Here is a 22,307-nt window from a genome sequence, read left to right as displayed (position 1 = left end):
AAAATTCTCTTGCTAAGGCATAATAACCCTGTCATGAATAAATTATGTGCAGCACTGTACTGCAAAAGAAAAAAACATTTCCAAGTTCTGCAGATATGGCCCATTAAATAATTGACTGTCACTGCCCTGATACAGGAACCCAGGCGAGCCCTGGCTGCATAATTTGGCATCACTTCCCACTAGATGAAAGAGAAGGCAATAAAACACAAGTAATCGATAACACCCTCAAGCGTTTTATTAGATAAATTCGGGCACCCAAAATCAAGAACCTATAAAATGGGAAAATTATTCTAGGTACTGGTGGTTGTTAGAGAACATTCACATATAATATACCTAACAGAGAGCCTCATTTGCTTATTTAATTCAAATATAAATAATACTAGGGAAAAAAGTCTTGGTTAGCCAAAAGAACATTCTAGCCCTATCGCTGGTTTTCTACGTAACTAAGAAAATCTTTTCTTATTCTGCTTCAATTAATACATTTGAAGAGAGATGATCCTAGGTTCTTCTGAATGCAGAAGAATCACACCAGATAATCAAAGTATCTAAGTTAGAGGTGTTTTAAAAAACATTACTAACCCTAAGTTTTATTAAGTACACAACTTTACAAAAAAAAAAAAAGACACACAAGGAGGTCATTTTCCAGGTGTTTCAACACCGCCATTTCAGTACCCTGCAGAGAAATGGCCCCGGCAGGGCTCGGCTGCTGGGACGCAGCAGTGGGCAAAGCAAACGGAGTCCCTACAGGTGCAGCAGGAGTACAAATGACGGACTGGGCCATTGGTGGCACGAGATCATTAAAAAGTCTTGAAGCCACCTAAAATCCTTGTGCAATCCCAGGGGGTCGTAAAATGGCCTGGCTCGCCTCCTTAGGGTGGCAAAGGCATCTATGACCACCCGTGCGCCTCACGGTGTTATGGGAAACCAGCTTACCTATTCCTTATTGTGAGAGAGGAAGAGAGAGAGAGAAAGAGAAAAAAGAAAAAGAGAGGAGATAAAGCAGGGACCAGGGGACTCACAGCTTCTGGAACTGAGGGCCTCGACCCTAGTTTCCACTTCGTATTTACTGGAAACTACCAAGCAGCTAGCTGTTTGCTATTAGAACTGCAACATCATCTACGATAACAGGGAACAACTGTAATGTCTGCAATAGAACAAGTGTAACATTTACAATAAGGAACAGGTAAGCCAGTTTCCCACAGCAGCACAGCACATTTGGCAAAAAGAACCCGGGTTGCCGGGCGGCTGGCTTCCAAGGTGGTGGAGGCGGAGAAAATTCGGGCTCCTTCTACGTTCTTCGGGCAGCGAGCACCTTCCACGAGAGAGAAAAGGGTTTCTGATCCACGAAGGAGAAACGACGACTGGAAACAGCACACGTCCACTGGGGACTGCCCCAGTCCCAGCTTCAAGGCAAACACAGCCCCAGTTCCCAACTGACTGCCAAATTCATCATTGACTTCTGGGCGGATCAGCTTAATAAAAGAAGAAAGGAAAGGAGAGAAGAAGGAGCAAGGGGAAAAAGAGAGAAAGAAGAAAACACATGGCTTTATTTTTAAAAAGCAGCGTCCGTGGACTTGCGGAGCTGAGACGGCTCCCGGCATGCTCCAGCGTTTGAGCCAGGGGCACGTCAGGGGCCCGAGTGCAGACCGAGGGGCCCGGTCGAGGCCCAGGCCCCAGCAGGCCTCCCCCCACGTGGTTCTCCTGGAAACAAGAACCTCTGGCCTCCCAGGTGGTTTCCTTCCTCCTGCCCCTGTGAGCACGACGCTCTAAGATGCCCAGCTTCAGAAGCAAAGACTCTTACTTTAGATTTCCATTCTACACGAAAGCAAGTGACGTGTCAGAAAGAGGAGAGGGACGTGCTCTCATTCACTGCCCTCAGACGACTGTTCTGGGGATAAGGGGACGGTGACATAGCACGATCTCCAGGGAGCCCCAGCGCCCCTGAGGAGTGGCGACGTGCCTCCAGCTCCACTCCAGCGTCCCCCGCCCGTCCCCGATGAAGGCGGCCAGGAAATGCTAGGAAATGCCATCCCTTATCAGAGGAAGAGACGCCTGAAGACAAACAGGCCCCGGTTCTGGAAAAGGAGCAGAGCTTTGCGCCTGGCGGCTCCTGGTCGCCTTGTCACTTTCTCCATGGTTCCGGAAACGGTGACGCTTCAGGAACGGGGTGAAAGCCAGGCCCTGCTTCCTCGAGGTCTGGAGAAGGTCGAACCCCAGCCATCCCTCCTGGCCCCCGTTCCTGGGGAAGAGTGGAGCCGGGCCCCTTAGGCGCAGGCCAAAGGTCTGCGGCTCTGCAGCCCTGATCTGCCATCACGGTCACTCCTGCTCATGAGCCTTCAAAGTCTCTCAGAAAAGATCACCAGGGAGGCAGATGTGGCTCAACTGATAGAGCGCCCGCCTACCACATGGGAGGTCCAGGGTTCAAACCCAGGGCCTCCTGACCCGTGTGGAGCTGGCCCACGCGCAGTCCTGCCACATGCAAGGAGAGCCGTGCCACGCAGGGGTGTCTCCCTCATGTAGGGGTGCCCCATACGCATTGGTGTGCCCCACAAGGAGAGCAACCCCGCGTGAAAAAAGCACAGCCCGACCAGGCATGGCACCGCACACACAGAGAGCTGACGCAGCAAGATGACACAACGAAAAAGAAATGCGGTTTCCCAGTGCCACTGAATAATGCAAGCGGACACAGAAGAGCACAAAGCAAATAGAGAGCAGACAACAGGTGGGGGTGGGGGGGGAAGGGGAGAGAAATAAATAAAAGAACATTTTAAAAAAGAAGACCACAGATCCTTGGGAGGCTGTTCCCAAGGCAGGCTCTAATAATACGTGCTGTTTACTGGGCATTTGAAATGTTTCAGACACGGTACTCAATATTTTTTTTCCCCACTTAATCTTCACAGCGTTTAAGAGGAGGTATTTTACAGATTAGGAAACCAAGGCCCAGAAAACTCGGATACTTTGCTTCATGCACTTGGCAGGTAGGAATCCCGGGCTGCCCCTGCTCAGTGCAGCACAATGGGGCTGCAGCAGCACGGGCTGGGAGCAGGCGCCGGGCCACTCACCAGCCACGGGGCCTTGGTGTCACCCCATCTCAGGGTGGGGACAACCACCTCCACCTGCCTTTCCCCAGCGTTAAAGGGGGGTCAGCACCTGCTGCTGAGCTCCCATGAGCCCGTCTCTCTCCGGCCAGCTTCCCTGTTCAAGGTCGCCAGTGAGGAGCGCGGCGGGAGAAGGGCTGCAGACAAAAGAGGTCTGAAGCTGACATGAGAAGGGACATGTTTCTCTTTCCTTTCAAATGTTGTATTTGCCATTGGATTCCTGTGTGCAAAGATGAGCTCTACTAATGGAAGCTATGTGGACATGAAGTAAGACCATCTGAACTAGCTCCCCTAGTACGTGCTCAATTAACGGAAAAGGGCAGGCGGGCAGTGAGCAGGCAAGAGGGGCACTTCCTCTTCATGAGTCGTCGGTCTTTCATCTTCTATGCATGTGGCTAATTGGTTCTGTGAGTCTCTAGCAAATTAACTTGGTCAACGTTATTTAATTTCGCTCTGCCGTTAGCAGCGAAGAAAGAACGTCAGAGAAGTCAGGGGCAAACAGTTTTAGCCTAACCACAGCGTTCAATGTTTGAACAGCCCTGCAGAGACTTATTTTCCCCTCGATCGAGGCCTCATACCGGGGGCCTCCCCTTGCCTTGAAATGTCAAGTTGCCTAGTGGAAGCAACACCCCAGGAGACCAAAATCTCACCCGCGCGCACACACATAGCGCACACGCACACGCACACACACGCAGCGCCGCTATAAAAACGGTCCTGCGCGAGGCAGCTAATGAGCGCCCGGCGAGCACCTGTGCGTTCCTCCAAGCTTCCGGGAGCACTGACGCAGGAAAAGGCCCTTAACGACCGGCCGGGGGGGGGGTCTTTGGGGAACCCCTGGAAAGAGCACCCACAGATCAAGAGACGGAGTTTGTGACGGTTTGCTCTGGAGCTATGCTTGGAGGAGGAAGATAAAAGATGAGAAGCAACACCTGGGGGACCCCTAACCCGAGATTCAGGGGCAGACGGAAAAGGGGGTACACACCACCCTAAGTGAAACAGGCTGCCTCGCAGGCGCAGCTACACAATCACATTAACATGCTTCCTTCATTCTTAAAATTGCAAGTAAGAGCAGAAATACCAAAACAGAGCAGCTCAACGCTCCTCCTTCCCCCGGCCTGAGGGACAGGGTGAATACTTTCTAGAGTATTCCAGGACCCAGGCAAGCCCTGGAATGCCGACGGCCCAGAAAGAGCCCCCACCACCCTCTTCCAGGGGACCACGAGGACAGGAGGCCGGGTCCCGCCCAGGAAGCCCCTCCCCAGGTGCCCAGACCGCTCCAAACAGGCACCAAAGTCAAACTTCTAGGAGCACCCTGGAAAACACACACAACCAGGGGGCTGCGAGGCGCCCCTGGGGTGGAGCAGCTCCCAGCCAGCACCTGGGGCGCCCCTGGGGTGGAGCAGCTCCCAGCCAGCACCTGGGGCGGGTGAAAACTGCCGGCCACAGCACGCGTTCAGAAATCAAAGGGCTCCCCCGGGGTCGGAGGGTTTACGTGAAAATATTACTGTCAGGAGTTGGTTCCTTTCCACGGAGACGTGAATTTGCATTTGGAATAGCAAACCCCAGGCACAAAATCAGTCTCTTAAGGCTTAGGAGAGACAAACGCAAATAAAGGCACAAACGTCTAATGAACCCTCTCCCACGAGGCAGGTGCAGCCCAAGGCAGAGCCCCACAGCACCCGGGGATGTCCAAAGAACCCCATCGATACATTACTGGTTTTTCCAAGAATTTAAACTCGACCCTCTCACCGGGCCTAGGATGCCAGCAATCCCACGAGGCGCTGTATTCCAAACGTGGACCCCGCAAGATAACTGACACTGATTCTGGAACGCGGTTCACCTGCTTGTCCTATCGATGGTTGATAAACCATAGGCCCTGCACCGCTGACCCTGGGAGAGTTGCCACGGCCAGTTCACTTTTCCTGAAAACGGTGAGGACTCACGTGTGCCTTTTTTTTCTTTTGTCCCCAAAACCAAAACCCTCAAATCCAAAGATGCTGACTCCGGAATGCCAAGCTGCCCCCCCCTCCCCCCCAGTGTCATACTTTTCCTCCACGGGCCTCAAGTCTCCTTCACCTGCACTGGGGGAAAAGCGTCACTTGTCAACCTTTTTCCCTAGAACTTTTTTAAAAGCCAAGAGTTTAGAAACCTCGCGGTCAACCGGCAAGGGTCAGCCGTGAATGTGTGACAACGAGCCACGCCATCGGCCGGACGCCCGCGCTCTCAAGCCGCGAATAGCCAAGGGGCTCCGTCACGCAGCGCGGGCACGGGGCCCACCCGGCGAGCCCCAGCCCGGGCGCCCGCGCCGGCTCACCCAGAAGAGAAGTCGCAGCGCCTCGTTCCAAACTTAGGAACGCAGCGCGCCCCTCCGCGGGGGGCGCCCCCGGCCACCCCGCCCTGGGGGATCGCTGGCCCCACCTGCCCCCGGCCCCGCGCGCAGAACGAGGGGCACGAGTTCGCCCGGGGCAGGCAGAGCAAACAGACCTGGGCGCGGGCGCCGGGCGCGCGGGGCGCGTTACGTAACGCGGGCCCTAGGCGCGGCTTCGGGGGGACCGGGGCGGGGGCGGGGGCGGGGGGCACCCGGCCACTTACTCGAAGGCGAAGAAGAGTCCGCTGGTGACCAGGATGAGCGCGAGCGTCAGGTAGAAGACGCCCGTCTGCCGGGCCATCATGATCCTGCCGTCGCAGAAGAACTTGTTCCTGCCGGGGAAGACTTCCCATTTCCTGCGGGCCGCGCGCCTCTTCTTGGGGGGCGACTCCATGGGCGAGGCGCTGTGGGCGCTGATCTGGCTGTACTCGCAGTCTTTCATGGGCGCGCCGCCGCCGGGGGGCAGCCACGGGGGCAGCCGGCGGGGGGCGCACGGCCCCAGGAGGCCGCCCGGAGCGCGGGCGCCCCCGGAGCGCGGCGGCGCGGCCCCTGCGCGGGCTCCGGGCTCGGCGGCAACTTCGCCCAGGAAACCCAGGCTACCCCTTGGGCGCTGCCAACTGTCATAGCAAAGCCACGTTTCTGCGGGGAGCGCGCCCGCCCGCCGCCCGCGGGAGCGGTCCCCGGTGCCGGCCAGCCCCGGCCCCGCAGAGCGGCGCGTCCCGCTCCCTCGGCCCGCGGCGCCCGGGGGTCTGCGCTCTGGAGAGGCCGGGGCGCCCGGGGGTCTGCGCTCCTGGGGAATCGAGGCGGCGGCCGGGGGTCTGCGCTCCTGGGGAATCGAGGCGGCGGCCGGGGGTCTGCGCTCCGGAGAGATCGAGGCAGCGGTCGGGGGTCTGCGCTCCGGAGAGATCGAGGCGGCCGGGGGTCTGCGCCCCGGCGGGGACGAGGCGGTGCCCGGGGCCGCTGCTCCTCGAGCCCCTCGCGCGCCTCGGCCAGGTGGCTGCGGGCGCCGTCCTCCCCGTGGCGAAGCGTCCCCGGGAGAGAGCGAGGCGAGCGGGGAGGCCGCTCCCGGCCCCGGCAACCCCTCCCAGGGGTGGGGAAAAGCCGCACGTTGACGCTGTCAGCGGAGCCCTGCGAGCCCGCGGCGCCGCTCCCCGCAGCCGCGCCGACTCCGCGGCCCCCGCGCCCGGGGGGTCGGGGGCGCGGGCCGGGCGGCGAGGGGCGGCCCGGCTGTCCCCCGCCCGCCGAGGGCCGGCCCCGCCGAGCGCCGCGGGCGCGGGGGGCGGCAGCGCGGGCAGGGCCGCGGGAGCCCCGCCACGGCCACTTGTTTGCCTCGGCTCAGCCCCGCGCGGCGCCCGGAGCGCGGCCGCCTCCTCCCGGCCGGCCTGGGCGGCGGCGCGGGCCCCTCCTCCGCCGCCTCCGCCTCCGCGCCGGCGAGCCCCGGCGCCCGCACCCAACCCGAGCCGGGCCTCGGCGGGGTCCCGCCCCGCTCCTCCGGCCGCCCGATCCCCGCCCCCGGGTCCCCGCCCGCCACCCCGGGACACGCACATGCCCACGGCCGCGCGCAGACCCCGGGGGCACGAGGGGGTCCCGGCGCGGGGAGCGGCCCCTGGCCCGGCTCCTGCTTCCCACCCCGGGCGCGCGGGGTGGTTGCGGGGGATCTGCCAGGGGGCGGAGGGGCGGCGCGGGGGCGGGGTGCCGCCCCTCGGCGGGGAGACGGCGCGCGGAGGTCGCCTCCTCTCCACCCCGCCCCGCGCCCCCAGCGGCCGCCCGTTTGAGGGCTGCGGGCCTGGGGACCCCCGGGGCGCGCACAGGGGGGCGCCTGCGCCCCGCCCCTCCCGGGCCGCGGGCAGAGCCGGGGCGCACGGCGGAGGCGCAGGGGCCGGGCGCGCGGGCCCCCGCGGCGCGCTGGGCTGTGTAGTCCTCCCCGGGCCGCGGCCCCGGAAGAAGCCCGGCTCGGGAACTACAAGTTCCAGCAGGCGCCGCGACGGCCGGGCCGGGGCGTGCCCGGGCCGGGGCCGCGAACTAACAAAGGGCGTGCGGTGCCCGGCTCTGCGCACGCCACGCGCGCTTTGTCGAGTCGCTCCCGCAACCCCGTGAGGCGCGAGGATCCGGTTTAGAGAAAGCTCAGCCCCGCGGTGGGCGCGCGGGTGAACCCCGAGCCAGGCGCGTTTCCCTGTCGAGGCACTGCCCAGGTGGGCAGGGTCCTGGGTGGGCGGGGTCCGAGGGAGATAAGACCCGTTTATCCGAGGGAGAAAGAAATGGGGCGCGTTTGAAAGAGTCTCGTGAAAGTGGCGACACGGCAATTAAATGATGGAACGAAACTGGCATGAATGAAAACAGACTTCGCAAGGGTCCATTCCAGGGCACGTTAGGCTCTTGGGAGAGTGGGTGGGGTCTTCAGTCATAAACAACAGAGTTGGAATGATTTTAGATTCAGTAAGACAAGTACATATTATAGGAACCGTTGGGACTGCACTATTTTTAAAAAATCAACTGGCAAGCCGCGGGCACGTCAGGGGAAAATGCTCATACGCTCTTCTGTCTGTCTTTAGCCAATAGGATCAGGGGTAGTATTCTGTTTATTACAATCTACCCTTCATCTGGGTGTCCAGACCCACAGACTTAACAGCTCTTGGCCTCTGGAAGACAGAGTTTTTCTGGCCTCGTGGTTACACTTTTTAGAAAGTCCTTATCTGTTAGAAATATTTTCTAAAGTGTTTGCAAGTGGAATAATACAGAGTCTGGAATGTACTTTCAAGCTCTCCAGCCCACCCATGCGCCCAAAACGTGGGGGTATAGATGAAGCAGTGTTGGCAAACTTGAAAATTGTTAAAGTTGGATAACCGGGATGGGCTAGGTATCTATTGCTGCAGATTATTAGTTACTTTTGACCTAAAACAACACGCGTGTTATCGCACAGTCTCTGCGGGGCGGGCACATTGGGGCCTCTACCTGTGGACTCAGGCTGCCGGCATCCAAGCCCCCAGGTGGTTGGCAGGAGCCCTTTCCTCGCAGCTGTAGGCCTGAGGGTCTCGACTTCTTCCTGATCATCGGCTGGACACTGCCCTCAGCCCCTAGAGGCCACCCGCCATTCCCAGTGGCCACCTGCCCTTCCAGGTCACACGGGCTTTCTCAGCGACAAGCAAGCAAAGAGAATCTCCTCGGTGAGTGTGCAAGCAAGGTGGAACTTTGCGGAACATATTCTCTTGGTTAAAAGCAAGACATGGGCTCCCACACACTTAAGAAGGGGGTCCTTGTAAACACCAGGAGGTGGGGATCGAGTGGGGCGGGACAGCCCCCCACACACAGCTTGTCCATCACTGAGCTAGTCTATCTACTTAGGTTTATGCTTGAAATTTTCCATAATGAGGAGAAAGGAAAATAATTATTTCTTTTTTAAAAGTCTCCCAAAGCAAAATTGGGGGGCAAGTAAATTTCTCGCTCAGTTGATGTGATTGTAGTTGCCTTTCTAGGGATGATTTCTTTCCTGAGACCCTTGGCAAGTCGTTCACCTGTGCAGGTGACCCGCACCTAATACGGTCACCAGAACCTGGCGTAACAGCCATGGATTCTAGCTCACCACCAAAGATAACACCTTTAGTGTGTTTACAAAAATAATACCTGTGCGTTTGATTTCTCTAATGTTTCCTCATTATGAAATTCGAGGCATGGCTCTCCCCAGGTTTTGGCCCTGTGGAGGCAGTGCTGGGCTCACTGAGGTCGAAGCGCTCCCCTGAGGTCACAGCACTGGAAGGCCAGGTACCTGCCCGAGTCAGGCACTGCTCTCTGGGCTGCAGCTGTCACCGGACAGCGTGAGAGCACTTGGAAAGAAGCCTGTCCGTGCTCTTTCCAGCTGCCCTCTACGGGTAAAGCCAAAGCCAACACCCAAAATGCAGAAGCTTCTTCATGGGGAAGCAGGAAAGCCTGCACAGGGTTTTAAATAAGTAAAATTGCAACAAGGTAGGAGGACTCCCAAACCACTTTGTTGGTTACTTGTAAAAAAAAAAAAAAAAAAAAAAAAAAAACATGCACCAGAAAAGAAGGTGATGGTAAAAAGGAGAAGCTTCTGCAGCAAGGAGAAACAATTCTACCACTCTTACCACTGGAAAAAACCCGATTTTGCAACCTGTCTAAAGGCAGGCATTCAGCCAGGTTTTCAGGACACCTCCAACCCAGGACACCCACTTGCTGCCCAGAAGACATTAGCAAAACAAAGAAGCACCTCTCTCAACTAAAAGGCTGCTTGGGCAGAAAAAATCCCAAAGAATCCAAGGGTGAGTTTCAGAAATTTCTTGTCTCTTCTGTGAAGAATGGATTTTGAGAAAGAAATGTCTAGTGCAATTTCTGATCCGAAACTGGTCAATAAAACAATTTGTTTCACTTTTATTTTTTCTCTGAATTCATGGATCCAAAAATAAACTTTTCTTGTCGTCTTTTTCGGCATTTCTGGTAGGAAAAAAACTCATTGGAATGAATAACTTGTGAAACCTGCCTACCTCAGAGATTGGTGTAAGATAAAAAATATATGGAAGTGCCTTGTAAATGGTAAATTCACATGCAGGCATTAAGTGGTATCTGTCAGGTTCCCTTGCCTTAGCAGTTTTCTCGGTTTATTTCATTTTCTTTCATAAGGAAATCGAGAGCTTGATGCAAGTGTCTACCCACTCCTGAGAAATTCTTCTGGGGGTCAGTAACCTCATTGTTAATTCAGAAAAAGTGTGTGCCTCCTTGTTTTCCCACAAATATCTGCGTAAATATGAAGATTATTCCTATATGAAGTGCAAAAAGTCACTATCGGATAACAAAGTGCAAATATGCTTTCTAGAAATTTTCATCTTTATAACTTCCTGTCATTCCTATAGTAATACGTCACCTTAAAAGACATTTTAATTTGTTTTAGGGCAGTCTTATGCCTAAATTTAAAATTATTTCAAAATATAGTAACTTATAACTTAGCTATCTTAAATCTTTTCTGGAGCAACATAGATACAAATGGTTGTGTGTGAGTGTGCATGTTTGATGAGCTGGAATTGTTCTCGGTCTTTCCTTTTAGCTCATTTAGATACTTTGGGGGGGAAATTCAGGTGATGCATTTTTGGTAGAACTACTGCCGAAGTCATATAGTGTCTGTCAGAAGGCACCTGATATTGGTTTGTCCCAGTATTGTTGATGTTCATTTTGATCATTACAGTCAGGTGGTTCTGCCAGGTTTTCCCCATATAAAGTTACTATTATTTTTCTTTGTAATTAATAATTAACAAGACAGTGTAAGTATCTTGTTCTTCATCAAACTCTTAGCCATTCATTTTAGTGTCCATTGGTGATTTTATATATATATATTTTTTTTTGGCTTTTTATGATAAGGAAGAACTTTTACTTTGTCCCCATTTATGTATTTATTCACTGGTTTATTTATAGTAGTATGGCCTCAAAGATACTGTTTTAGTTTGCCGAAAGGGTGCCGGTGCAAAGTACCAGAAATGGGCTGGCTTTTATAAAGGGGATTTATTTAGGGTAAAAGCTGACAGTCCCGCGACCATAAAAAGTCCAATCTGAGGCACCATCAGAGGTGATTTCTCACCCAAGTTGGCTACTGCCCGTCCCGGCGCACGGCCACTTGGCGAAACAAGGTGGCCTCGGAGCTCTGGAGGCCTCGCCTTGCCCCCTGGGCTCACCGCGCCCCCCGAGCTGCCCCAGGCCCGGCCTCCTGGGGCTCCGTGCTCCAGCCACCCTCGTCCTCTCTCTTACGTGGCAGGGTCAAGCCTGTCTCTCTGTGTGTGTCCATTTCCATCAGGCCCAGCGAGGGGCAGGGACACAGCTGAGTCACCCCTCCCGGACGCAGCCCAGTAGAGAGCCCTGAAGCAACTAATCCAAGGGTATCGCACCCAGAGGAACAGATTCATTGACAAACATAATCTTCCTCTTTGGGGGATTCATAAAACAATTTCAGACTCCCACTGATACTCGTTTTATCGAATAGGTAACAATCCATTTCTCGCTGTCTTTGTTTGCCGGAGCGGCTATCGCACATACCACACACTGGTTTTGTCGTAACAACAGGAATTCACTGGCTCACGGTTGTGAGGCCAGGAGAAGGCCCAAACCAAGGTGCCGGCAAAGCCTGCTCTTGCTGGGACTGCGTCGTGCCCCGGTGCTGGGTGCTGGCAACGCCCGGGGTCCCTTGGCCTGCGTCCCTTGGCGAGGGCCTCTCCGTGCCCGCTCTCAGTCCTGCTGCCTTCCGGGTTCCTCCCCTGTGGCCGCCCTCGCCCTCTGGCATCCAGCCCCTTCTCCGGCCAAGGCCTCCCATGATGTGGTTTAAGGTCCGCCCTTGCCCGGCTGCACGCACCTGCGCTGAAGCTTCCGTGGTCATGCCGTCTAGGTGACGTTGAGCTCACACCGCTCAGTGGGTGAGAGGTGGCATTTCACTGTGCTTTGACTGGCTTTTCCCCAATGATGTTGAGTATCTTTTCTTGTGCTTATGGGCGTATTGTGCTTTGGAACAATGCTTTTTGCCCATTTTTTGTTGTGGCGTTGTCGAAGTCCTTTCTATAGTCTAGATATCAAGCCCTTCTCCAATGGAGGATTTATAACCATTTTCGCCCACTCGGTAGGTTGGCTTTTCACTTTCTTTGGGGCCCAGGACCATGTTTTCTTGCGTCTCCACAGGTCTGGCGTCTGCTGGACCCTGATATGCTAGGTGGTTGAGAGTCTGGATTTTGTCATCTGTCGGTTTTGTGGCTGGCAGACAGTTCACATTCTGACCTCGCAGTGTGAGCATTTCGAGGCTTGTTTTTCCGCTTGGTGATGTGGGGCCAGAGGAATCTTCTCTCCAGGACGAGGCGGTGCCCTCTGGCAGGTTCTGCTAGGTCTGCCCGTCTAGCTGGCTGGAACTCCTGGGCCGGTGCAGCCCTGGTCGACATCCGGAATCTCCGTGCGCTTCCAAGCGCACCAGCAGCTGTTCTCTGCCAGGTCCTGTGCCCCACTGCCCTAACGCACAGCTCAGCACGTACCCAAAGGTGTAGGGAGACCCCCAAGCTGACTTTTTTTCCCCAAAGATTTTGTTTATTTCTCCCCTGTTGTTTTTTTTGTACTCACTGTGTGCTCTCTGAGTCCATTCACTGTGTGTTCTTCTGTGTCCTCTCGTCTTCTCTTCAGGCGGCTCAGGAACCTATTCTGGGACCTTCTGGAGTGGGGGAGAGAGGAACCCACTCTCTTGCGCCTCCTCAGCTCCCTGGTCTGCTGCATGTCTTGTTGTCTCGCCCTTGTGTCTCTTTCTGTTGCATCATCTTGCTGCACCAGCTCTCTGCACGGGCCAGCTCCCCACTCCGGCCAGCTCGCGGCGCGGGCCAGCTCGCCTTCACCAGGAGGCCCCGGGAAACGAACCCTGGACCTCCCATGTGGTAGGCGGGAGCCCAGTCGCTTGAGCCACATCTGCCTCCTGCTAAGCAGACTTTTTAGCTCGTCTTATGCACAGCTGCCGTCATCGGGGCCCCCTGACCCACACACCCCAGCTGCCCGAGCCCTGAACTCTGAGCCCCCCCTCCACAGACGAGGGGAACGGCTGAAGGAGCCTGGGCCCCTGCTCCCCACACCTCAGGCACAGCGCCGAGACCCTCGCGGCACTCGCCGCACTTGCTGCCTATTGTCCGGCCTCTGAAAAGAGTTGATGTACATTTTTTTTTTAAGATTTATTTACTTTACTTTACTTTTTAAAAACATTTAGCCCCCACCTCCCCCAGATGGGCCCCTCGTCTGCTCATTGTTTGCTCGCCTTCTCCAGGAAGACGCCTTCCACGTAGGAGGCAGGTGCCCCTTGCCTGAGCCCCATCCGCTCCCCGCGGGCAGCTGCCAGCTCGTGGCATCTGCTCGCTTTAGGCGTCATGCACGTCTTGTCGGGTTCTCCAGTTGTTTATGGACAGAGGGCTAGTTGGGTGCCCGTTACTCTGCCATGGCTGCAGTGGACATCTCTGGAAAGACTTTTGTCTTTCTACGGCTATCTGCTCGCTTGGTCCCACCTGGGAAACAGGCACACCTACCTCTTCCCTGGTAGATCTAGGGGTCTCCTCGGCCAGGCCCCTTCTGGGAAGTCCCCCGTGATGCTCACCCATAGCTCCCCACCTCAGGTCCTCCAGCTGTGCCCCCCAGAGGGGAAGAGCCTTCTGACAACTTTCCAGCAGGGTCTGGGGCTGGCTTGCCCCCTCGGTCCCAGCCGCCTACCGTCCCAGGCTCAGGAGAAGACTTGGTGGTTAGCTGCCATTGAAGGCAGGGCAGCCTGCCCATGCCATGTTCCTCCCGAACAGAGCTTGATTACGTTCACTCCATGGAGGGGTGAGAAAGTTTCTTGAGCACCCTTTAATATAGAAAAGGAGTTCATGTTTTGTATTCAGTGCTCAAGTAGAATTCTTGGCCAAGACTTCTTTTCCTATGTAAACCTTTGGTTAAATATTTCAAACTTCCAATACTGTCTTTGAAGATGAAAGTTGGACAGTGGCTGGGTTTAGATTCGTGAGCCCCTGTCCTCTCCCAGTGCCTAGCATAACATTCAGCTGGAAACGTTGATGCTGATGGAAAATGACAGCATTTGAAACACACCAAATGCCGGCAGGGAGGAAAAACAGCAAAGCCCTCACAGGAGCATTCAATGAAGCATTGTTTTTATTAGTAAAAGAATTTAAAAATAACCAAACTCCATGTCTATTAGTCGGAGAATAAATAAATAAGGTACACAATAGTCAGATAACAGCATATTGTACAGGAGTAAAAAAAGGAAAAATTAGAACCAGAAAATAAACCTGTAAATTTCAAACAACATGATGTTGAATGAAAAGAGAAATTTGCTGAAGGCTACGTACAGTATGATAAATATTGTAAGAATTAAGACAGCATATGTTGTTTACAGTTCTATTCATGTATCATAAAATTCAGAAAACATCCAAGGGAAGCTAAACACAGAATTCCAGATATTTGTTACCTCTGAAAGGGAAAGAGGAAGCAAAGTAGAAAAAGAGGATCTAGAGGGTTTTTTTGTTTTTTTGAATCCCCCCCTCCTGCCCCTTGTGGCTTTTTTGCGTGCTGTCTGCTCTCTCGTTCACTGTGCGCTCTTCTGCATTTTTTTTGCTTGTCTCCCTTTTTGTTGCGTCGCCTTGCTGAGTCAGCTCTCTGTGGTGCCTGGGTCAGCGGCTCTCTGCAGCATGCAGGCAAAACTGCCTTCACAAGGAGGCCCCGGGACCTGAACCCAGGGCCTCCCATATGGTGGACGGGAGCCCAACTGATGGAGCCACAGCCGCTTCCCGATCACGAGTTTTTCATCAAGTTCATAATACTTTATTTCTTAAGCTGTAGGACGGGTACAGGGATGATTATATATATATATATTGTAAAGATTTATTTATTTTATTTCTCTCCCCTTCCCCCCCCACCCCAGTTTTCTGTTTTCTGTGTCTATTTGCTGCGTCTTCTTTTTGTCCGCTTCTGTTGTTGTCAGCAGCACGGGAATCTGTGTCTCTTTTTGTTGCGTCATCTAGTTGTGTCAGCTCTCCGTCTGTGTGGCACCATTCCTGGGCAGGCTGCACTTTCTTTTGCGCTGGGCGGCTCTCCTTATGGGATGCACTCCTTGAGCGTGGGGCTCCCCTATGTGGGGGACACCCCTGCGTGGCACAGCACTCCTTGTGCGCATCAGCACTGCACATGGGCCAGCTCTACACAGGTCAGGAGGCCCGGGGTTTGAACCGCAGACCTCCCATATGGTAGACGGACGCCCTAACCACTGGGCCAAGTCTGCTTCCCTATATTTTTATTATATCACTAAACTTTTTGTATTCCTGTGGCATTAATTTTTTTTTAAGGAATGGATTATCTTATCACTTCCATACTCATTTTGTGTAGAAATGACTAAAAGAGTTGGCAAACATTAGGTTTTCTCCGATAAAAATCTACCCACGGCAGCCTCCAGAAGCAAGGGCATTTCCCCGTGGACTTTCTTCTTCTGTTGACTGGCGAGGCCCTCTGCGGGACCCCCACCAGCGGGGAAGTCTGCTCTTACCTGGCAAGGGACAGGGGCCACTGAGGGGTAGGCAGGCAATGGCAGCTGTCAAGCAGCCTGGAAAGAAGAAAGCCATTTTCATTCCCTGGAAAAGGGCAAACAGGGTGAAGCGCTAGTTTGCTGGTTAATCCCGCCAGGCCTCCCGTGAAGGCACAGATCACACGGAAAACCACGCCACGAGGAAAACAGAGTGTTCTCTCAGTCAGCCCTTCTCCGCGAGATACTTATCCTCTCAGCAAAAAGGCAAGCGGGTAATAAACACTCCATTTCCTTAGCCTCGATGTCTTAGCAGTGAAACAAATCTAACGCTCTGGATTCGCACTGATGTGCAGTGAGCTTGAGGCAAAAGCTTTGAAAAATCTCTTGTGGGCAAAAACAATAATAATAATGAGTGAGAAAAAGGGAGCTGGGAAGAGGAAAGGAGACCAAAGGAGTCTAAATCACAAGACAAATGTAAGGAGCTGGTACCTGTAGCAGTTTGATATGGTTATGAATTCCAAGAATAGATATTGGATCGTGTTTGTCATCTGGTCTGTACCTGGGCCTGACTGACTTATGATTAGGGCTTGGATTGGGCCACGTCATTAGGGCGTTGAGTCCCCGCCCCTTGGTGGAGGGGACTCACAGATAAAAGGCAAAGGACAGAGTTGGAGGTTTTTGATGTTGGAGGTTTTTGAAGTTGGAGTTTGATGCTGAAGCCTTAAGCTGGAGTCCCAGGAAGTCAGCTCACAGAGGAAAGAGAAGCAAGCCCAGGAAGAGAGGACCTAAGCCAGGAGAAGAACACAGAGGAACAGAGACAGCTCCTTACACACAGCAGAAACCCCAGGGAGAGAGACAGAGCCATTCGCCTGATGGTCTACAGCTGACCTTGTGGAGAAAACAGAGGACCTGAGCCCAGAGAGATGCAGGACCTGGTAAGAGGGGAACCCAGGAAGCCTGAACCCTCCCAGACGTCGGCAGCCATCTTGCTCCAACACATGGAAACAGACTTTGGTGAGGGAAGTAACTTATGCTTTATGGCCTGATATCTGTAAGCTCCTACCCCAAATAAATACCCTTTATAAAAACCAACCAATTTCTGGTATTTTGCATCAGCACCCCTTTGGCTGACTAACACAGTACCTAAAGCAAGTTTAAGTAGTGCTGGCAGCAGAGGGTAATGATTGCCGCGACGATGGCACACCCAATACAGCATGGGGCAAAGCTGAGGGAGTAACTAGCTATGGACAGGTCTACGGGAGAAGCCGGCATTTGGTTTGGACCTTTACTGAAATTCTCCTCATCCTTAATCAAAGGAATGAAAGGGAAATTCCAAAACGAAGCATGAAAGACAACTCAGGGTATTGTTTAAATATTTGAGAAAATGGCACTGGTGACCATGAATCAAGAATTGTTTTCAAAAATATGTGGCACATTTCAAAGGTGGGCAGATGCCCTACAAAGCAATTTCAAAAGCAGGCTATCAAACGCAGGCATAGAATGAGCTAATTTTATTAAAGTACACAACTATTGTGAAAATATAGAAAGGTGACAGAGCGTGTATCTCTGGAACTGGGGGTGACGGGTGCTTTCATCATTAAACTCGTCCGCGTTGGCCAGATATCTTCATAAGCATGTGAGTGGATGGATTCTAGCGGGAATCAATAGAGCAAGAAAAGGGAGCGCACGTGGGAACCTTGGGGAATGCTTTTATTTAAGAGCCAGGGTGGGAGCGAGCCCAGGCAACAAAGGATGGAGGAGAAAACCCAGGTGCAGCATTCCGGAGAAAGCGGGAAGGGCAGCCTCTTAGGAGGAGTGGGTGCTCAGCGGCCTGGGGTCCCACAGGCCCGCGCTCGGCGCCCTGGCAGGAGCCTGGTGCTCGGGGACCCGGAGATCACTGCCACCTGGGGCGCGAGCGCTGGGAGGTGCAGCCAGGTGGAGCGGGCCTGCAGAAGGAGGGCAGTGAGGGGGCACGGCAGCAAAGGGAGGACGTGGCACACCAGCTGCCCTAGAAACCCGGCACGAACCTGGCGTCCCACCAAGCTGCCCTACTTCCTGGCACTGCCCTGAGATCCCCTGGCCCGGTTCTGGCGCATCCGCCCACTCTCCTGCAGGCCTGCTCCGGGGCAGGTCGGCTCCATGAACCGGCGCCCCTGGCGGAGGACTCGCTGAGCTGCCCCTTGGGGACACCAGCGCGGCCTCGGGAGAAAGGCTCTGAAATGTGACAGAAGGGCTGAACTGGGGAACACGCTTTCTTGTCTGGTTTCCTACCTCCCAGCTGGTTCTCCTGAGATGAGGACACAGTAAAAAAAAAAAAAAATAGAGACAAAGAAGGAGAGAGGGGGAGGGGAAAAAAGAGAGGGAGGGGACTGCACAGAGCTCAGTGGTTGTGCACCTGCTTCCCATGTACGAGGACCCAGGTTCAATCTCCAGTACCTCCTACAAACAAAACAAATGAGGAAACCAACTCTCATTGGGGAGCGGGTGTAGCTCAGTGGTTGAGCGCCTGCTTCCCATGCATGAGGTCCCGGGTTCAATCCCCAGTACCTCCTCAAAACAGGACAAAACCAACTCTCATTGGGGAGCAGATGTGGCTAATGGCTGAGCACCTGCTTCCCACATATGAGGTCCCGGGTTCAATCCCCAGAACCTCCTGAAAAAAGAGGGGGAGAAAGGGAAAGAGCATGCCTTAAGAGTGTGTGCCAGGCACTGCCCTCTTTCTCCACCGTAGGCAGGTCGCCCTGGGATGGCAGGTCATGGATATTATGGGATCTAGAACTACTTCAGCTTGGCCCAGAGAGGCACGTGGACATGAATTAGGCGCCGAGCACCGTGCTACCTGCTTTGCTTGGATTAGTTTATTTCATCTTTACACAATTTCAAGGAGGTAGGTATTACCTTGGAATTTGTGCTCCTGAGTGTGATGGAGCTGGACTCAGATGTGACCTTTCTACACATGCTCTCCTGTCGCTTTTACTGGACCTGTGGTTGGTGCTGGGGTTGGTGTATGCTCAGGAGATCTGAATCTCTGGACTGTCCATGTGACAGCCAGGCCCTGAGCCTCAGCAGACTTGCAACTCCTACCCTCTGGTTCATTGGTCTTATCCAGGTCAGTTAAGAGGGAGGTGAAGAAGGTCACCCACCACACCAGGGAGCTGAGAGTGCCTACAGCTGCAAGCAGGAGAATCACACCCATCAGCCATGTGGGATCTAAGCCCCCTCTCGACATAGAGGTGGAGTGGACATCACCACCCCAGGGTCCACAGGATGGAGGAATAGAGCATGGACTAGAGTGGACTTGCTGGTATTCTACTATGAAACTATTGTGACTAGTAATGGGAGAAATTGTAGCATTGAGGTGGAGAAAGTGGCCGCAGTAGTTGCTGAGGGCAGGGAGAGGGAAGAAGAGATGTGATGTGGGGGCATTTTTGGGATTTTGAGTTGTACTGAATGACATTGCAGGGACAGATGCTGGACATTATATATCCTGCCATAACCCACTGGATGGCCTGGGGGAGAGTGTGAACTACAGGGTAAACTATCATCCACGTGGTGCAGCAGTACTCCAACTTGTATTCTCAGAGTGTGATGAGTGTGCCACAATGATGGGGGAGGTTGTTGGTGTGGGAGGAGTGGGGTGGGGGGAATGGGGGATATACGGGAACCTCTTATATTTTTTAATGTAACATTTTTTGTGTGATGTATATATCTTCAAAAAAATACAATTTACAAAAATGATGTGGTGGGAAGTGGGTTATATGGGAACCTCTTATGTTTTTTTTAATATTTTTTAATGTAGTGTTCTTTGTCATCTATTAACTTTAACTTAAAAAGTGTAAAAAATAAATAAATTGAGTTCTGAAAAAAAAAAATGAGGCAGGTATTATCAGCACCCCCTTCTTAGAGACGAGGAAGCAGGCTCAGGAAGCTCTGCGATTTGCTTGAGGTCACACACGACGGGGTGTAAGGTGCTTTCCGGGTGCCGCGGAGGACCCCGCATGCTGGGGAGGCAAATCAGGCGCACGGAGCTGCGGCCCTGAGAGCAGCCCACGCACGGCCTGTGCTGCCTCTGCCTGGGCGCCTGGAAGGTTCCAAGGGGGCAGCTTTACCAGCTGGCCGGGAAGGTCGAGAGGGATATTGTAAACTGGAGAAGAAAGCAACATCTCTGTGTTCTGCTTTCTTTCTTTGTCCCTCCCCTTCCCAGCTCTTTTCTAGCTCTCTGAACGCCAGGCATCGCTCTCACTACCTCTCTCTAGTCCCGTCGCCTCTTATTTCTCAGGACACGGAGAAGCTTGAGTGACAGCAGGCAGAGCTGGGCCCGCTCAGCCGCCAGGAGGCTTTAGCTGCAGAGCCGCCGTGGCGGGGACGAGCTGGTGGCCGTCGCTGCGTGGACAGGAGCCTCGTCCCCATGCTGAGTGCCGGGAACCTGCTTCTGGGTGGGGGCAGGGTGGGCACCCGACCCTATTAGGCCACAGAATTAACCTTGGTGTCTTCCAGGTGCACCCCAGCACAGCCCTGTCCCCCAACAGAGAGGTTAATGGCTCCCTGTTAAATACTGGGGCAGTTCGGTGTTATTTATCAATTCCAGAAAGAGAGGCAGATGATGTCTGTGAACTGGTCTGTTCCCCTGGGCGTGATGCCCTTGACTGGTTTAAATGTAAAGGCTTCCGTTTACTGGGTTAAGTCAAGATGAGGGCTTGGATGTGACCACGCCATCAGGGCGTGCAGGGGTGAGTCCCTGCCCCCTCGCACAATCAAGAACACGGAGAAATGGAGAGAGCTCCGTACACGGCAGGGGAGAGGCCTTGGGCCGGGGGCCAGAGAGAGAGGAGCCATTCGCCCGATGGTTTGCGGCAGAAGAGGCTGCATCTCTGACTCGCTTAGGAGGCCTGGGGAGAATCGAGCCCTCCAGCTAAGACGGGAAGACGCGGAGGCCACGGAGCCCAGGGGGCCGAGGGAAGGCCGAGCCCTCGCCGAGGTCGGCAAGCACGTGGGTGGGAAAGCGGCCTTGGGGTGGGCCTTTAGGGCCTGTGACTGTCAGCTTCTACCCCAAATAAATCTAAAAGCCAGCAGAGGGAAGCGGTTGTGGCCCAACAGGTAGAGCGCCCGCCTACCATACGGAGGATCCAGGGTTCAAGCCCCGGGCCTCCTGACCCATGTGCAGCTGGCCCATGCGCAGTGCTGATGTGCGCAAGGAGTGCCGTGCCACGCAGGGGTGTCCCCCGCGTAGGGGAGCCCCACATGCAAGGAGTGCGCCCCGCAAGGAGAGCTGCCCCATGTGAAAAAAGCACAGCCCACCCAGGAGTGGAGCCACACACATGGAGAGCTGACACGGCAAGATGACGCAACAAAAAGAGACACAGATTCCCAGTGCTGCTGACAAGAATACAAGCGGACACAGAAGAACACACAGCAAATGGACACAGAGAGCAGACAACTGGGGCAGAGGCAGGAGGGGAAAGGGAGAGAAATAAATAAAAATAAATCTTTAAAAAAATAATAAATTATGTATTTGGGGAAAAACAGGTCTCTGGAATTGGGAATATAAAATAAGTCACTAAAACAGATTGAAGCTTTGCTTGTCCCCAAAAATAAGCTGGACCACCCCTGCATGTGACTCTGCGGCCCCAGGAAATGTAATCTAAAGAATGCAATGAATGGCTCATGATGATGGAGGAGATTGTTGTTATGGGGCGAGGAGCAGGGCGAGGGGAGTGGGGGGTATATGGGGACCTCATTTTTTTTAACGTAATATTAAAAAAAAAAAGAAAAAAAAAGAAAAAGAAAAAAAAGAATGCTGTAAGGGATGTGATTCAGGCTGTAAAACCAAAATAGCTGAGCCTTCGACTCTCTTCTCGGTGATTTTATATTGTTTTAAAACCTGGATACCTAAAGTGTCATTTCTTTCCAGTTTAAAAATAATGTTATTTTTAGTTTTGTTTCCTGTGGAAACCATTTCCCTGAGCATGGCAACAGCTGGCTTCACGAGGGAATTCTTTATTTGAGCCGGTGTCTTGTGCTGAACTTCGGATGATGCAAACCTGGCTTTTATCCCAGCGGATTCTTCAGGGCTAATCCCTGCCCGCTCCAGGAGAAGCGGCTCATGCTGGCACAGCCACACGTGCGGCTGCCCAGCAGCCAAGGAGGCCCATCCCGTCCCCGGAGCTGAGCTTGGCGTCCTCAGGGGCCGGTGGAGAGTTACAAGGACCTGTGGCCAAATTGTCGGAACACCCCAGGTCCGCTCGAGTCCAGCAGCAAAACAGAAGTGGGGCACTGCACAAAGCCTGCCACGCTGCATGGGAAAGTATATTCCCTTTGCAAATGCAGATTACTGACCATGTATTTTCCTCCTTTAACAATTAATGGGAGGGAAGCAGATGTGGCTCAAGCAGCTGGGCGCCCACCTCCTACTGGGAGCTCTCAGTTCGGTTCCTGGTGCCTCCTAAAGAAGATGAGGAGAGGCCACAATGAGCAAGATGCTGAATGAGCAAGATGCCACAACAAGCAGACAACACAACCAGCAGGGAACAGATGAGGCTCAATCGGTTGGGCACTCGCCTCCCACATGAGAGGTCCCAGGTTCGGTTCCTGGTGCCTCCTAAAGAAGACGAGCAGACAGACGAGGGAGCCATGGTGGGGAGGGATTGGACTAAAAAAAAATTAAAGGGAAACTATTACCACCTATGAGTAAGTAGCTTGTATCAGACTAGTTCTCCCACCAAGACAACTAGAAAAGCAGAATAAAAGACCCGCTCCAAATAACAGCTATTAAAACAACAGCTTACCCAAAGCACCCAGGAGTCAAGAGGTCAAAACCCCG

General features: G+C 53.7%; 1 protein-coding gene and 1 non-coding gene across 2 annotated transcripts in view; one reads left to right on the top strand and one right to left on the bottom strand.

The window, feature by feature from the left end:
• ZDHHC14 (zinc finger DHHC-type palmitoyltransferase 14) overlaps positions 1 to 11,836 on the bottom strand; it is a 284,932-nt gene extending 273,096 nt beyond the window's left edge. Inside the window, exons 1-3 of the mRNA XM_058289671.1 lie at positions 11,813 to 11,836; positions 6,630 to 7,670; positions 5,691 to 6,580 (exon numbers count right to left, since the gene is read on the bottom strand). Of these exons, the coding sequence (XP_058145654.1) occupies positions 5,691 to 6,580; positions 6,630 to 7,670; positions 11,813 to 11,836 (1,955 nt within the window). The remainder of the gene's footprint in view (positions 1 to 5,690; positions 6,581 to 6,629; positions 7,671 to 11,812) is intronic.
• A 6,128-nt stretch (positions 11,837 to 17,964) lies between these two features.
• On the top strand, positions 17,965 to 18,039 carry TRNAG-CCC (transfer RNA glycine (anticodon CCC)). Its single transcript has one exon. It is a non-coding gene; the product is annotated as a tRNA-Gly (tRNA).
• The last annotated feature ends 4,268 nt before the right edge of the window (positions 18,040 to 22,307 follow it).

This window comes from Dasypus novemcinctus, chromosome 28 (assembly GCF_030445035.2).
Source record: "Dasypus novemcinctus isolate mDasNov1 chromosome 28, mDasNov1.1.hap2, whole genome shotgun sequence".
NCBI lineage: Eukaryota > Metazoa > Chordata > Mammalia > Cingulata > Dasypodidae > Dasypus > Dasypus novemcinctus.
Note: the sequence above shows the minus strand (reverse complement) of the source record. Positions and strands in the feature narration are given on the sequence as shown.